The sequence below is a fragment of the Eschscholzia californica genome, unplaced genomic scaffold, assembly GCF_041429995.1.
Source record: "Eschscholzia californica isolate CP2 unplaced genomic scaffold, dmEscCali1.0.p SCAF_6, whole genome shotgun sequence".
NCBI classification, from domain to species: Eukaryota; Viridiplantae; Streptophyta; class Magnoliopsida; order Ranunculales; family Papaveraceae; genus Eschscholzia; species Eschscholzia californica.
Genome location: NW_028238483.1, coordinates 33,708,545 through 33,725,410, shown reverse-complemented (window position 1 = coordinate 33,725,410; position 16,866 = coordinate 33,708,545). Strand labels below are relative to the sequence as shown.

Below are 16,866 nucleotides of genomic sequence, written 5' to 3'. Positions count from 1 at the left end.
TAGAGACGTTGTACTTCCCATGGCAGCACCATCTCTGGATTATTTACAAATTCAAGCCTTATATTATGCTGTCAAAACATGAATATAAAACATCTCATTTGATTTATTAACTTGAAAGCCAAACAAAATAAAAATTTCATACATTCTGATTTTAGAGTACATCAAAGATGTTAATATTTGCACCTATGGATACAGGGAGGACCAATAATTTATAGCTTACATGAAGACATTTGCACATGTTCTCGTCATAAGCAAACTTATATCATGTCAAAAAATGGTCACACGATGTGTTGTGAACGAATGCCTGGGAGCACACTGGTTCGATCCCCACATATATCTTACAATTGAGCAAGATGATATAAGTAGGCTTGAAGTAAAAGATATTACTGTCCGAGATTTCCCAAGAGTCTCTCCACGGCTGCATGTACATTCCCGGCGGTGGCACTCAGGGCACGTATATTCTCTTGCGTGTCAAAAAAACCCATTTCTTGGAGCTGTGATAGTTGAGTTGCATAAAGTTCTTCTGGAGGCACTACAAGCATCAAAAAGGAAGAACCATTAGCCTATAATTCCAAAGCCAAGAAACGGATATTACGATCTTATGCGGGAAAAAGAAAGAGAGAATAGAAACCATCAGATCTGGTAGGAACAGCAAGGCCACCACCAGCACCTAGTCCACCAAACATGTTCATCAACATCTCCAACCCGTTATTGTTTGGTGCTCCTGTTATGAGAGTGCCAACACAAAATATATTAACCTTAATTGAGGAGGACAACAAACAAAAAAGGAAATGAGAATGGGGATTGAACTGGCATACTACTGATTTACTAATTGAAAAAGAACATCCTCCTCGACTAGGCTACAGATCAGAGGAAGCAAGTCAGACTTGATCTGTAATGACAGATAACGACTCCAAACCATTTATGAAGTGTTCGTCTAAATCAAAAGTCACAAACTCACGTCACGGATGAATTAATCGGTTAAAGTACGCATTAACAATCCCAACACTGAACACTAGAGAACCTTAATCAGAAGCTGTTACCATACAACAGATCAAGTTTGCTAGTAATTTACTAAATAATCCATTAGCTACCTCCTATACCCCACCCCCTAGTCCCCACAGAACCACAAAGAAAAAGTCATGGACTACAAGGAAATTGAAAGAGAGAAAGATAGATTGTAAGTTACTTCCCAAGTGAAGAGAACTACAAGGAAAAAGTCATGGACTACAATGGAAACAATATTGTACCTGCAATACCAGCAGTCTGTCCAGGCTCCCTGCAAGAACAAGTAATATTTTTTAAGGACCGCGGAAAGAGGAATAAATTATGAAAACAGAATGAACTGATAAACGATAGACACAAAACAGTATAACTGAAAACAAATGATCTTAGTCGTATCTCTTGGAACATCTCATGACAGCCGAAACTTGTAGAAAGAAGATGAGAGTTAACACAATCAGATCCTTAAGTTACCAAACAAAATGCATTGGGCAAGGGATTCTAGCCCTTCTGCACACTTTCCACGACGAGGGATCTGAGAGGTACATGAATGCCTAGAACAACTAATTCCATTGAACATGTAAGTATGAGTCCCTGATGCTACTTTTGATGAACACCTAATAATGTGTATGACCTATGTATTGCTCATGCAAATTTACTGAACATGTCAGTATGAGTCCCTGATGCTACTTTTGATGAACACCCAAGAAAAAACATGTTTCGACAAGTTGTAGCACATCAAAAAAGAAAAAGAAGAATCAAGTCAACAGCTTAGTAGGTGCCTTTTCCTGAATGAATATAAGAGTATCAGCTATTTCAGGACTTACTGATTTGGTTCTTGTCGACGAAGAGATTGAAGAGACTGCTGTAAAGCCATCATTTGCTGCAGAAAGTGAATGAAAAATCAATAAATATAAGGACTTCATCCTCTATAGCTATACATAATTGGCCACAAACAGAAGATACTATAAACCTGACCAAGCAGTATTTACTCATTAATTTATTTTTATTATTACCTTGATGATAAACATCTTTTACTTCCACAAGAATCAAAGACACCAAATACAGGAACAAACAGTGCTACAATTAGGAAGTAGTTCATCTAAAAGTACAATTTACCTGCATTGTCTCGGGAGAAGTCAACTGGCGGAGAAATTCTGGATTCTGCATCATTTCTCGTAATTGAGGATTGGAATCAAGCATGTTGCGTACTTGGGGGTTGACACCTAGCACCTAGGAACCAAAACAATTGAAAAATATAAGTTAGAAAACGAGAAATTTTAATTATCAAAAATAGATTAGTAGTACCTGGTTCATGTACTGAGGGTTAGAGAGGAGGCTTTGCATTATTTGTCCAACAGCAGGATTTTGCATAAATTGACTCATTTGGGAGGAATCTTGCGTGCCACCAAGCATTTGTTCCATATCAGGGAACCCAAGCCCACCTAAACCACTAATACCAGAAGCATTTGACCTTGGTGTAGGGTTTGCCGGGACACCTGCAGCTGGAACCATATTTACTGAATATAGGAAAGGCATAAAGAAAGGTTTTCTACAAAAATAACATCTTCAGCCATTCTTATGGTGATGTGGACTAGTTCTAACTTCAAGTTTAAACAGGACTACAGAGAATCATATTAATTTCTTTTATGCTGATTCAATGTTACTAAAAATCGTACTTATTTATAAACGAAGTATAATAAGTCAAGTGCAGCTTATAAGTAAGGATATTAAAAGAAGCAAGAGGAAGATGGAAGCAACATTTCATACATATAAATGTGCATTTCATTGCGAGGAAATAAATGAAACGTAGTTGTATGTCTTCATTTCAAAAAAAAAAAGAAAAAAATCGAAGAGTCCTATATAAACTAATTTTTTAAAGCTACCATGAAGGGAGCATAATCTTTTCCGCGCAAGCAAAAGTGGGATGTTCTTAACTTTTTCCCAGCAGCTCTTAGAGATTTATTAAACTGTGTACACCCAAGAATATTATAATAGCAAGGAAAATCTAGCAGATGTTTGATTCTAGTCAGCGAAAATTGTCTATGATCAGATGCACCATTTATTATGGATATTCTACTCCTACCAAGACCTGGTTTTCCTCTTTTAGTTTATAAGCTCCCTAAATTCAATTTTTTACATGCCAATTGTTTTGGTGAATGTATCTACACAATGAACCATCACAAAACGGGTCAAAAAATCTAGTTTAGACTATCCAGAGAAAATACCAGCAGTGTTGCTCCACGGGTTAGGGAGTGGGTTTGTATTCGGTGCAGGGGACCCTGCCGTTGTTTCACTTCCAGTTGTTAATGGGTTGTCTGATCGGGCCCCACCTTGGTTCCCCAACAAGGCAGCAAATGGGTTAGAACTTGAGTCATTTCCACCATCTCCGGCCATGGTAGTTGCATTGAGAAGTGGCTCCTGGACATTTTCATACATGCGCCTGAGCATGTTGAATCCTTCGGGAGAAGATTCAATGTTGCTCATCGCTCTGTCAGTGTTTCGCATCATCTCCCGCATGAGTTCCGGGTTCCTTGCAGCTTCTAAAGTCTGCCTAAGAGTATTGGGATCATTAAGTATATGAGCAAGGTCCGGATTCCGATCAATGACCCCGCGCATTTGAGGATTGTCCATAATTAAACTGCGGATGATGTCAGGATTGTTCATTATATTTTGGATAGCAGGCATGTTCATTATTTCCCTCATCATGTTTGGATTCTGGGTCAGCTGTTGTTGTACTTGCTCAAACTCAGGGATCCCACCTCCAAGCATACCAGGTAATCCAGACCCACCGAGGCCATTGACACCAAGTCCAGGAAAAGGTGATGTTCCAAGACCAGCTGCACCAAAGCCTCCACCTTCAGTGGAACCGACACTTCTTGCAACACTAGCAGTACCTCCAGCATTAGCTCCATCACTGGTGTTAGTAGCTGGTAGCCCACGAACCATATGAACAGTGTGCTCTGCTTGTAATCCTGCAATGAAGTTAAACAAAAGAATTAGCTTCTGTGGTGGTTATACACCGAAGCAAGGAGGAAAAATATATTTCATACTACTTCGGCTCTTGAATTCTCATCTCATACAATAAATTTTAATTAGCAACCAAAACTCTTATAGTTCTTCTGTGAACCAACCTCAAACTCGGAGAGAGCGAGAAAAGGAGTACATAGGTGTCTAGTTTTCCTTCACTCTCTAACAGATGCAGTTAGAACAACTACATTGGCCACTCCCCAGTCTCTTCTATTGCCTCCCCACCACTTCCCCACTCCCAGAAATCTCAACCACCACCACCCCCTCCCCTCCCCCTGGGGGGTTTAGAGTACACTATGGACGTCTTCCTACAAGATGGTGTATCGACAATACTAGTCTAATAGTGTATAATGTATACATATGGGGTTAATTTGAAATAGTATGATAAACTTCTTGAGCAAAGCAATCAAAAGTAATATGAACCAAAATAAGCCCAGAAAAATCATGTATAAAGTATACATACCATAGCTATCTAGGGTTTGGTCGTCTTTTAGGATCCGGCCTTTGTAAATCAACCGTTGTTGTTCAACAGGAACATCGCAATTCTGAGCCAAAACAGATTTGAATGAACTAACATTTGATTTTAGAGAAGTTTGGACAGAGAATTTCGAACCATTTGAGCAGCGTATGTGAACAATAACTGAATCACCAACACCAGAACCGTTAGAATCGCCAGAATCTCCGTGAGCAGCCATATTATCGAATATCCCTCGAATCAGAGGGTTAATAATTTAGGCGAAGAAGAAGAAGATGGTGATCTTCGTAGAACCCTAAACCTAGAGGAACCAGTAAATCCGATCTACGATTAAAGCAAAGAGGATATTGAAGTAAAAAAGAAAGAAAATGACGAGAGAGACGGGGGGAGTAGAAAAAATAAATAAATAAATAAAAAAGAGGCCTTTTGCTTTAAATAGAGAAGAAGGTTTTTAAGAGGATGGAAGAGAGAATATTGAAGGAGATACCCCCTAACTTATCTAGGTCCCCCCAAACCTTGATGGACCTCCACCAAACACATGGGTTTGTATTCCGACTAGTGATACATCCATGGATAAGTTGTACCCATTTTGGAGAGAAAACGAAATCAACTCCCACAAATTTCTCCAGATTTGAAGATACATAGATCTAGAGAAAGTTTACTCTCAAATCAGGATCGTTGATTTCAGTTTCTCTTCACAAGTTTGCCTTTAGGGCTTTAGATTTCGGTGGTCCTATCACTTTTGTTCTTTTTCTTTGATTGGTTCATGTCACTATTTAGATGTGACAAATAGATTGAGATTGGGTAGTTTTGACTTTTAAGTTAATGATAGTGTGTAAAATCTAAGGCAACGTACTAAAGTGGCGCTGATATTTCCAATACATAAAATGTGAGAAATGATTGTTTATCCAACCACTATTCCTGTTGAATTCCAGCCGGAGTATGATGTCGAGTAAGATATAGAGAAAGAAAGTGTCATACTTGGAACGAGATTTAGTAGGGATGGTCCTAATGTCACAGCTGAATTTATGTTAGATTGAAAGATGGCCCAAATATCCATACCTAACTTTGCTTTCTTTGTGGAGAAGTTATTGTACGTTTATTAAATGATATCATTTATGAAGGCGATAATATTGAAACTCCTTCGCTATCACTCATAAAAACAACTATTCGTTTTGAACAAAAACATGTATTAATACGAACAGGAACAAGAAAGCATTCTTAATGATAAAAATCAGTTTCTTACTACCACATATATTAACATGATAACATCTGTTCTAAGCCAAATTAGTATATTATATAGTGAAATACATATATATGTATATAATATGTCGTATTTTACATCCAGGGGTAGAAGAGAAGAGCAAATATAAAGAACTACTCCCCATTTTAGGGGCAAATACAACATTAAGATCACAAGGAGAAAGCATCATTTTAGTTTCCGTTTTCTTGCCGAGATAGCTCACATCGAAATTCTACTAGTGCTTATAATTTTCAAGGAATATGTTCACATTTACTCATATGTTGTAACAGAGAATTAGCTTTCCTTTGGGCTCTGTTGGTTCCGTTACTAGCAAGTTCTGTCAAATGCTCGTATACACCATACTGAAGTGCAGCTAGAATGAACGACGAATTATTCAAACCCAACTCCAACAGAACAGATACTGCACATTCCTTTGTCTTGGGAGCTCCGTCTTTGATAAACCCGACAAGAGTTTCTATAAACGAGAGTTGTCCGATTATAGTTCGGCCTTCAGGGTTTAACACAAGAAGTCCTAATATCGAAAGAGCTTCATCTACCATACCCAAGTTCTTATCTACTAGTAATTGAAGTAAAGGTTTAACGATACCTGCCTTGATTGCTCTGGCTTTGTTTACTGGGTTTAGAGATAGATTGAAGAGAGCAGTTGCCGCGTCCTTTTTACCTCTGATTGTTCCATTCTGCAGTAGATCGACTAATGGGGGAATGGCATTCAAAGACCCAATAGCTACTTTATTTTCGTCAAGAATCGATAAACTGAAAAGACAAGCTGCAGAATTCTCTCTAGCTTCAAGCTTACCATTCTGCAATATTTCTATTATAGGAGGAATGGCTCCTTCTCTAGCTATAAGTCTCTTGTTTGATTCATCAATCGACAAGTTCAATAGAGCTGTCACAGTATGTTCTTGGATCCTGGAATCAGGATATGATAGGAGTTGAACCAACGGAGGAATTCCTCCACCTTTGGCAATCATAACTCTATTCTCGGGATTCTCTTTTGCTAGCATACGGATTTTCTTAGCAGCATGTCTCTGTGCATCGAGCTGAAGAGAGGATAGATTTTTTACCAAGGAAGATATCTCTTCTTTCTGTTCGGTCTTGGAGTCGCCAACGTTTGGACTAGTTTCTTTTTTCGGCAGTTTAAATTTGTTTTTCTCACACCACTGCAGAATTAGATTCCTAAGAGCATAGTTTGGAGCTAGAGATAAGTGAGCCAAAGTTTGCCTGGTTGCTGGGCAGGTCTTATGGTCCGAGTCGAACCACTTTTGTATGCTTTCTCTCTCATAAGTCTTTCACATAACAACAGTAAAAAAGAATAGACTGTTAGTCTCTAGAATACATGATAAAGAATTAAATTTGAAGGCTCGGTCTAAACGACCTAACTCGACAAACATAAGGGATAACGGAAATAGTTGCCTTCTGTAGGTCTACTTCTTACCTGTCCAGATGCAACGATGACGGGATCAGTCATGATTTCAAGTGCTATTGGGCATAGAAACTCATTAGGGATTGCCAAAGAAGCACATTTCTCAAGAGTTTTATTCACAGGAACATCATCAAGCACATTTTCTACTTCAAGGCCTGCAATTTGTTTAAATTTACCAAGAAGATCGATAATCTGCTGAGTACTCTCCGCACTTTGCCCGTTTCTTTCTTTAATGAGTTTTCTAACAGCTACAGTTTCCATCCTCAAATCTGGGATTGTATGTAGATCTAGCTTGTTCGCTAGTCTTTCGAGTATGGCCCTATCAGCATTACGATCATCCTTTTTAGAGAACACAACCATCATATCCATAGCTAGCTCTATATCTTGTGTATCAGTCCGTCTCTTTGCTCTTTTAAGTTGTGTTCTCATTAACTCCACCTGATTTATATAATAGTTAGTAAATTTTGATTGATAAAAACATCTTTAGTAACCGATATAGGAAATCAAGGAAAAGATCCTTAAGAGTGAAATAGTAGAAGTAACAAAAGGAAAAAAAAAAAATTTTGAGGTGCTAGAGATCAACTACGGCTTATATTACTTGTACCGTCTTAGAACTAAATCGGAACGTCAATTGCACCAACGCGCAGTAAGATTCGAACTCTGGTCTCTACTGCGGAAAAAACGTAGATGTTACCACCCAAAGAAAGTGGGCTTCACATAATTCTGCCTTAACGGCTTAACCGATACTCTCAAAACAAGATCAAACAAAACATGGCTGGTTTCTTCAAACGGTAAGATTCGAACCCTTGGAAGCAGATTATTCTAGGGTTAGTGATCTACTAGTGAATCACATACATAAAGGAAAATGAGGGGGGGATTAGAGAAACTTACTTGTTCTGTTACTTCATCAGAGATTTCAAGATCATCAAAAGGCATCCCATCTAAAGCTTGATAAATTTTATCATATACTCCATGTAATCTTACCATAATTGCTTCACTCTCAAATGCCTAAAACAAAAAACAACCCAAGAATTTAGAAAACCAAAACTAAAAAGTAAATTGATGGAAAACCCTAAAAAAAGTTACTAACCAGGCAAATTTTGCTCCCTTCATTACAAGTATTTAACAATTTATTAGCAGAAATAAGACCTTTTCTCAAATTATCCAAACAATTTAAAGCTTTATCAGGAATTGGCTTTTCAATTTCTTTAATTTCTTCCAAAAGAGGAACCAACAATTTCATTCTCCTCACTAAATTAAAACAATCTTTCTTTTGAAACTTTCTATAATCTCCGAACAATCCAACGGCTTCGATTAAATCAATCATTTCCTGAATCGCAGTTGCCTTTTCTTGAGAACCGTTAGATGATCCATCAGGAAAAATTCCTTTCTGAATATTCTCACCTCCTCCTCCTCCTCCTCCTGTTTCTTCTCCGATCACCATATCTACCTCCATTTTCTTTAATTTGGGGTTTGAGGGTGTATGTATCTTTACCTGAAAAGGTAAAGATTAAAGGAGTGGTATCAGAAAGGAATAACCATGCTCACCGGAGAAGATCGAGAAAAGAAAGAGAGAAATTGAAAGGAAAAAAAAAAGGACGAAACCCTAACCCTAGTTTCCGTGATTTACTGAGAAGTTTGGTGATGATTGTTTGTTTGTGGGTGGTGTGGTCTGAAAGGAGATTTTAACGCGGGTTTTTAGGGGGTGAAGAATGGTGAGGGAATGAATTTCGCGGGTTAAGTGGATCTCCTTTTCAAAATTCTGTTACTACTCTCCCCTAATTATGACGTTGAAATCTAGTGTGAGTGCGCGACGCGTCTAAACATCTTTTGTCTCTTTTCTTTACAACCCCAATATAGAGATGGTGGGGTGGGGCCTATCTCATGGAATTTCCTCTTATACTTTAATTCTATTTTAGTCCACTAACATGATCGATTCACCAAAATAGTCTCCTATAGATGACTACCTTCCTCTTTTCTTCTCCTTCCATCACTGCCTGTTCCACCGACAGCCCACATCTACCATTTCCTTCATTGTCGTCTCTCCTATCTCTCTCTCTCACAGTAAATCGTCCAAGAAGGAGAGGAGAAGGTGCCTCCTCGTACGCGCCCAAATGACTACATTTAAAATCTCAAGTCCATTTGAGTTTGTGTTGATTTGGATTTCTTGGAAAAAGGGGCCCCTCCTCCCCCTTTTCAGACGAATTATAGTGAGTGACCTCCTGACCCTTCTCAGACGAATTATAGTGACTGATATGAGGAGAGAGCGAGAAAGGAAGAAAGATGATGGTGAAGGAAACGGTGGTGGTTTTGGCCAACCGGTGGTGGTGGTGGAAGAGAAGGAAGGAGGAGGAGGAGGAATTTTTTATTTTTCTGATGAAGGGGTCGTTATCAAGCGAGAAATGAAAAAAATGACATATAGATATAAGAGTAAAAAGAGAAGAGATATATAGACCGTTAAAGTTAACTAACAAAACAATTAAGAGACTGTACTAAAATATGGTCATATTTAGAGGGTATTTTGGTGAGTTGGTCATGTCTAAAAAGCTAAAATAAAACTATATCTTCTTTCAATCATGAAAGCTAAATAAATCACAAAGGGTGGTTTAGTTTTCAACTCTTAAGTCTTTCATGAATATGATTTCATCTTTTTTTCTCCTAGTATTGATGTGATTTTTTTACACTATTCCATCCCAATAACATAAATGGTAAATATATTCTTATTATTTTACCACCGACCATATTTTTATCTTTTTGGATAGGTTTTGTATGTACTATCTATTCTTATAAACTATACATAAAAAGTTTTGTTTGTTTTCCTACCATCTGATTATATGGTTTGTACATTTGTCCAAATTAACAAGTGATCGTTTGGTATTTGTCATGATTTTAATAGTAAGAAAACAATATATTTACCTTTCAACAAGAAAAAACAAAACAATATATTTCAAGCATTTTTCTTTTTTTTTTTGTTGAAATTTCAAGCATTTTTCTTGAAAAGTCTTGGGGATTCTTCATGTCAGATAAGAGAAGTCCATGTTCCATAATGAAATGCTATCCACTAGACGTTACTATGTAAGGGGTCCACCACCACCACAGTCCACAAGTAAGAGTCAAAGAGATGATAGTGATCTCCTCATCTCCATATATGCTTGTTAACCAGGAGTCTATCCATGCAACATGTCTACCACCACAATGATCATTTTTTTTTTCTGTTTATCTGTTTGATCTCTAGGTTTCGATCGAGAGGAAGAGAGAGAGATCATAAGGAAAGATTCGATTGAGGGAGAAAGAGAGTGATCAAAGAAAGGAAATCTGAAAAGAAGAGTGATTCCACGGCGAATGAAGAGAGAGGAAAAGATGAAAATGCGAAGAAGTATACATCGGCCTAGGATTTCAATCGAGAAGGGAGAGAGATCAGATAAAAATATTTGATTGAGAAGAGAGAGATTTGAGAGGGATATACCAAAGAGAGAGAATTTGAAAAGGAGAACAAAGAGTGATCTGAGAGCGACCGAAGAGAGTTGGAGATGAAGATGAGAAGAGATATAAGTCATAAGCAGAGATCTAGCTTTGCTGACAACACGAGAAGAAAGATGTGTGTTGGAAGAAAATTTTAGTTTCTCCACCCTATTAATTTTTGTACTCTAGAAACTTTTCTTATTTATTTAAAATAACAACCGAAAAATATATATTTTAAATTCTTAAGAACATGAAATCACATTTTGAAGTAATGGTGGAACCAATTAATGAATTACCTAAAGTACCGTTTTTTGACGAAAAATGGCATACAAATGTAGATCTTATATTAAAGACAATATGGCAATATCTGTATAACATTTTGGCAGGAAGTTAGTTGAGAATTCAATTTGAGATATGGAAAGACAGGACAAGTATGGAATTCAATAAATGAAATTTTTTTCCTCTTTCTAGGTTCACAAACATCACTACTACCACAAACATCTCATTATGCATCTTCATATAGTTTGTATTTTTTCATAATTTCGGTGGATCCACCTTCCTTTTTGTCTTACTCTATATAGAAACAATTGATTTTTAAGGCAAGTTTATAATATATATGGAAGGGTTATTTCTCATATAGCCCATAGATTAGGATCAGTTTATCACTTTAATCCCTATTTTTCACAAAATGTCCAAAATATATATTTCTTTTTATCTTTTCATCCTAATTTTGTTAAAAGTTAAAAACTTTCCAAATAAACTTTGTGTTTCTTCTCCATCCCATCTAATCTGTAATAATGGGTCTATTTGAGAAAGGTAAAATATTCTTGACAAAATTATGAAAGAAAAGAGAAAAGAGAAATAGATCGTCTTGATATTTCGTAATATATAAATCCAAACAAAAAATTAGTCATAAATCAGGGAGCTATATGAGATAACCCTTTACGAGAACTAACACATTTAGGTTGTGTTTGATATAAGAGAAATAATTTCATTGAATATACTCCAAAAGTCACTGGAGGTCTCCGATTCGATCCCCAAAGGAAGTAGAATCTTTGGGTTATCAAATTTCAGATTATTTGTGTTTGTATCAACACCATTGTAATGACTTTTGGAGTATATGTCAACACTTTAATTTTTTTTTTTGTAGTCGTTAAAAAAAACACATGAAATTTAAAATTCATTTTCGCAGGTTAGTCATGATCTTGAATTGTTCAGGTGAAATACTAAAGAAAGGGTTAAAAGAGAAAGGACATAAATGCCTAACGACTTCTTCTGATCAGCAACCAGCATATTTCAATGTCAAAAAATTCACCTTATCTGTTACCTTTTACCTCCACATTTCAATTTAAGATTTTATCAAGTGCAAAATGAAAATGATACTAAGAATACTACTCTTCATATACAATCTTGTTGCTTATCGTATAATACTCAATCAATATTGACAACCAATAAGTAGTTACATTCAATAAACACGGTCACTACGTAGTTTATTTCTTACCAATTAGATATAACCGTTAATTGATTAACTGCAAAATAATTAATGAGTAGTTAAGTAGGTTAAATATACGAGTAAGTTGTATGATATAATTTGTTTAGTAGTATGACATCATTGGATTTCTGATATACACTGAAGAATTGAAAAATGATAGAGAACAAGAAAATCCAGACATACTCTAGACATACATCCTATGTGGCTTGCTATGATTCGTGTTTTTTATGATTCTAATTCACTAGACAACGAATCACGGTAAGCCACATATGTCTAGAGTATGTCTGAATTTCCTTGTTCTCTATCATTTCTCTTTTGAAATTTATTTTAGGCCCAAAATCCGTGGACCATTTTCTTAATCATCCTAAGGAAAATGTTTGAAATACTACTACTTTTTACCTGCTTTAAATATTTCAAGGTGGTAATTTTACACTGTTGATGTGTTTGGTTGCAAGATTCCTAAGTAGGATCCTTATTAAAAATGAGATTTAGTAGGATTCAAGAATCCTTTAATATATTGGTCTATTTGCCTACCAAGAATCCTATGACTCTTGAATCCGCAGATTCATGATTCCGTCATCCAAATACCAATATGGTGTGTTTTTCTTCGAGAAATGAGAGAGAACAAGAAAATTCAGACATACTCTAGACATACATCCTATGTGACTTACCGTGATTCGTTGTCTAGTGAATTAGAATCATAAAAAAGGAATTAAGATTCAATCTTCCCAGAAAAAGGAATATTAGTCTTTTTCCCTTCTGGAAGAAACGTTATTGATACATAATGTGTTATGTATGATACATATAAGAAAATGAAATAAAGTATGAAACTTTAACAATAAATAACACGTTATTGATACTAAATAATGCGTTTTGTTGTAGAAATATACGTAATTGATACTAAATAATGTGTATATTGCGAAACAGATAGTAACTTTGAAATCAATCGAAAAAATCTAAGAAAAAAAAAGAAAGAGAATTTTGGGATTGCTTTCCCAAAGTGGATTTTTTCTTATATAAAAGGTTATAATGGGTATTATGATTAAATATAAATGATAGAGATCTGTTTTTTCTATATAAATGAGTCAATTTGGACTAAATATCCATTATAATATTTTGGCTTAAAATCTTATATTAATATTAGGGTGGACTAAATGTGTGTTTAGGTGTAGATTTTTAGACTAAAAACTTAAAAATTATTAAGAAAATTACATTCATCATAAGAGATAACTTCCTCGCATTGATTATATAGCCTATGAAAAAGAAAATAAGTAAATAAGGTATTACAATAGAACTCGATATGATATATTTTTTTTTGATGAAATAACCCGATATGATATATGAAACTAAAGATTTTCTCTCTCAAAAAAAAAAAAAAAAAAAAAAAACTAAAGATTTTCTACAAATGGATGTATGGTTACTAAAAAATACTATTGATATTGTTTTTATTAATCATAGGGTCCAAAAAGAAACATCAAAATTTTTGGATTAAAGTAGGATGGTAGATTTGAATGCCTCAAAAAACTTTAAAAGCACATGGCAGGTAGCCGTTAGGCCATGCGATCGTGTCTTTTCATCTAGAAGACACAACGGCTATCATCTTAACTAGCCGTTGTTTTAAAAAAGAGAGTATTGAATAGACATATAGCCGTTAGTTTCGTAGATCTTGCAAATTATCTTTTTATGTAGAGAAGATTTTCTTCTCTTTTTTCTTGATTGAGAAAAAGGCAAGAGAGAAAAATTTCAAGATTTGATGTTCGATTGCTGCTCGCAATGGGATTCTCTGCTTAATTGTGTTTCCAGATAGGGCTTTCTTCCTTGGGTTGATTTGAAAATTTGAAATTTGAAGAGGACGGTGGTAAATCTGAAAATCAAAGTTCTAGGTTAGATAAAGAATGTTACTTTATTTCTTAATCTGGGTTTTGGGTTTTGAATTTTGAATTTTGATCTTTCTTCTTCTATCCTATCATGTTTCATAATCTGGGTATTACAGATTAAGTGGGTTCTTTGTGTTCTTTATAAGTTCTTTCATTTGATTTTTTCAAATGCTAATTAGTCTTTAATCAGATTTCTCTGTTCCATTTCCAATCCTTCTTTTAGGAAATCAAAATGACTAGATCGGACGAGAACAATCCTTGTGTATTTGGAATTGAATCAACTCATAATACCCAAGGTAAGAACTCTAATCTGATTAATTTTTCAAGATTAAATCTAGTAACATTTCAATGGGGGTTTCTTATTCTGTTGTGAAATTTTAAAGGAGGTATTCAAAAGGAATCAGGAAAGATGGTATCTGAAACTGGACATCAAAGAGTAGCATTAAGCAACATTAACACCAACCTAGCAGGCCCCAAATCTCATCAATTTCCAGTAGGCAAAAGAGGATTATCTGAGTAATTTTTCATAACCCTAATTCCTGATTTCCATTTCAAATTGTTTCTTTTTGTTTCTTAATCTCAATCTCAACTCTTCTCTAGGAAACATGTAGTCAGTGACAAGAACCCGAATATGCCAGTTAATCGACCGATAACAAGGTTAAAAAATGCCCATCTTGTTCTGTTATTGTAGTTCCAAAACTTATAATCTAGCTCAATGAAATAATGATCACTCATCAACCCTCTTTGTTTTCAGGAAATTTGCAGCACAAATGGCAAACAAGCAAGCACTTCCGCCGGCCCATACGCAAACTCGACCTCTGGTACTTCCCCATTAGAGCTAAAGATTCAAAATTAGTTCATCCCCAAAAAATGATCATTGAACTAATCTTCTAGGATTGTTGAACTTGACAGGAAACTAAAAAACCAGTTCCACTTATTTACATACCAAGTGATTCAGAAGACTGTACTATTATTGATGCCGATGACGAGTACAAGTCAGCCGATGAAACTTCTGTTCCAATGTATGTGAAGTACACAGAAGCTATGATGGATGAAATCGATATAATGGTAAGTTTTCCGAGCTTGTAACGCCAATTCATCTGAAGTAATAAGAAGGCATCAAGTTTCTTTAATGTAATCATAACCCATGTTGCAGGAAGAGGTAGAGATGGTAGATATACTACCAGAACCTGTTATCGATATCGATATCATTGATTCGAAGAACCCTCTCGCAGTTGTTGAGTACATTGAAGATATCTATGCTCACTATAGAAAAACTGAGGTTTGCCCTAATTCCAATTCTACTTGCCCAAATTATGTCTAAAAATTGGAATTATACTGATGGTTCATTTCTAAAAACTTTGTAGAGTTCTAGCTGTGTTTCACCAACTTATATGGAAAAACAATTCGATGTCAATTCGAAGATGAGGGGTATTCTCATTGATTGGTTAATTGAGGTAAACTTCTAATTCTATCACCTAACTAGTTGATTATTGAGCATTTGAGTGGGGGTTTTAGTAGAATATTTTACCCATTTGATTGAGTGGAACAGGTTCACTACAAATTCGAGCTCATGGACGAGACCTTGTTTCTTACAGTCAATCTCATAGATCGCTTTTTAGAACATCAAACAGTTTCGAGGAAGAAGTTGCAGTTGGTGGGAGTGACGGCGATGTTATTAGCTTGTAAATACGAGGAAGTGTCTGTCCCCGTAGTAGAGGATCTAATCATCATATCCGATAAGGCTTACACAAGGAAGGAGGTTCTGGACATGGTAATTAACTTTTGCGGTCCTTTAAACTTCTTCGAAGTAGTAGACTTTTTAAACTCATATCTTCTTTATACTTGCAGGAAAAATTGATGGTCAATACTTTGCAGTTCAATATGTCTGTTCCTACTCCATATGTGTTTATGAGAAGGTTCCTCAAGGCAGCCCAATCCGACAAGAAGGTATATCTAATTCCTGTAGGTTTTGTTTCGAAACAAAAAACAGAAAAAACTAATCAGGAATCCCCAAAATGTGAATTGGAACTACAGCTTGAGCTTCTGTCCTTCTTCATAATCGAGCTATGCTTGGTTGAGTACGAAATGCTCAAGTACCCGCCGTCTCTGTTAGCCGCAGCTGCCATATACACAGCCCAGAGTACAATTAGTAGGTCCAAGAATTGGAGTAAGACAACTGAATGGTATTCGAACTACTCTGAAGACCAGCTGCTGTAAGTACTACGAGTAGTTCATACTTTTGATCGCTTCTTTTTAAATCATTTTCAGCAAGTTTTTAGACGAGTACCCCATGTGTGATGAATGTTGTTTGTTTGCCTGATTTACACAATAGGGAATGTTCAAGGTTGATGGTTACTTTCCATCAAAATGCAGCTACTGGAAAACTCACTGGTGTGCACAGGAAATATAGTACATATAAGCTTGGGTTTGCCGCAAAGTCTGAACCGGCTCTATTTCTCTTAGAGACCCATCCGATGAACGACTAAACTTTATTACGTGATGCCTAAGTACACTAGGGGGGTTCGGGTGCAATTTGTGCAACAGAAGTTGCCCCGGGGGGTATGAAGTGTTTCTTTTTTGTTTCGATAGAATCCTACAACTTGGTAGGTTTCTTTTCTTGTTGCATTTGTTCTTCTTTATATGTATCAAGAAATACAGATTGAACTATTTTGGCACAATTTGGGTTTTCTTAATGGTGAAAGTAAATCGTTCTTTCTGTATATGCTTTGACGTTACCTGATTTATTGTTGTGACTTGTGAGGAATGTGAAGAAGGAAGCCAAAGGAAAAAAAATTACGAAAGAAAAATTACCATGTGTGTTACTTGCTCTCTCAACGC

The 16,866-nt window shown here is 36.0% G+C and overlaps 3 protein-coding genes across 7 annotated transcripts; 1 reads left to right on the top strand and 2 right to left on the bottom strand.

Moving 5' to 3' along the window:
- Positions 1 to 79: 79 nt before the first annotated feature.
- Positions 80 to 5,505, bottom strand: LOC147533872 (ubiquitin domain-containing protein DSK2a-like). 2 transcript variants are annotated; one of them, XM_086651264.1, is made up of 8 exons: positions 4,496 to 5,505; positions 3,231 to 3,977; positions 2,311 to 2,501; positions 2,122 to 2,235; positions 1,830 to 1,885; positions 1,251 to 1,279; positions 632 to 724; positions 80 to 532 (listed from the first exon to the last, which is right to left on the bottom strand). In XM_086651264.1, exons 1-8 carry the CDS (start codon positions 4,725 to 4,727, stop codon positions 384 to 386), a joined length of 1,611 nt encoding a protein of 536 aa, XP_086507390.1. In that variant the 5' UTR covers positions 4,728 to 5,505; the 3' UTR covers positions 80 to 383. The 2 variants fall into 2 exon arrangements, with proteins under 2 accessions (XP_086507390.1, XP_086507389.1); XM_086651263.1 differs by having other exon boundaries at positions 2,311 to 2,507; positions 4,496 to 5,124.
- A 223-nt stretch (positions 5,506 to 5,728) lies between these two features.
- Positions 5,729 to 9,598, bottom strand: PUB15 (Plant U-Box 15). Of its 2 annotated transcripts, XM_086651261.1 has the most exons (5): positions 8,806 to 9,015; positions 8,285 to 8,689; positions 8,086 to 8,202; positions 7,207 to 7,632; positions 5,729 to 7,057 (listed from the first exon to the last, which is right to left on the bottom strand). In XM_086651261.1, the coding sequence occupies exons 2-5, from the start codon at positions 8,648 to 8,650 to the stop codon at positions 6,002 to 6,004; spliced, it is 1,965 nt and encodes a 654-aa protein (XP_086507387.1). In that variant the 5' UTR covers positions 8,651 to 8,689; positions 8,806 to 9,015; the 3' UTR covers positions 5,729 to 6,001. The 2 variants fall into 2 exon arrangements, with proteins under 2 accessions (XP_086507387.1, XP_086507386.1); XM_086651260.1 differs by having other exon boundaries at positions 8,285 to 9,598.
- A 4,046-nt stretch (positions 9,599 to 13,644) lies between these two features.
- Positions 13,645 to 16,748, top strand: LOC147533870 (G2/mitotic-specific cyclin-2-like). Of its 3 annotated transcripts, none has more exons than XM_086651256.1 (12): positions 13,645 to 14,031; positions 14,249 to 14,321; positions 14,409 to 14,541; positions 14,626 to 14,682; positions 14,780 to 14,846; positions 14,938 to 15,093; positions 15,182 to 15,307; positions 15,393 to 15,482; positions 15,578 to 15,799; positions 15,877 to 15,975; positions 16,063 to 16,241; positions 16,361 to 16,748. In XM_086651256.1, exons 2-12 carry the CDS (start codon positions 14,258 to 14,260, stop codon positions 16,512 to 16,514), a joined length of 1,347 nt encoding a protein of 448 aa, XP_086507382.1. In that variant the 5' UTR covers positions 13,645 to 14,031; positions 14,249 to 14,257; the 3' UTR covers positions 16,515 to 16,748. The 3 variants fall into 3 exon arrangements, with proteins under 3 accessions (XP_086507382.1, XP_086507384.1, XP_086507385.1); XM_086651258.1 differs by having other exon boundaries at positions 13,708 to 14,031; positions 14,412 to 14,541; XM_086651259.1 differs by lacking the exon at positions 16,361 to 16,748 and having other exon boundaries at positions 13,763 to 14,031; positions 16,063 to 16,245.
- The last annotated feature ends 118 nt before the right edge of the window (positions 16,749 to 16,866 follow it).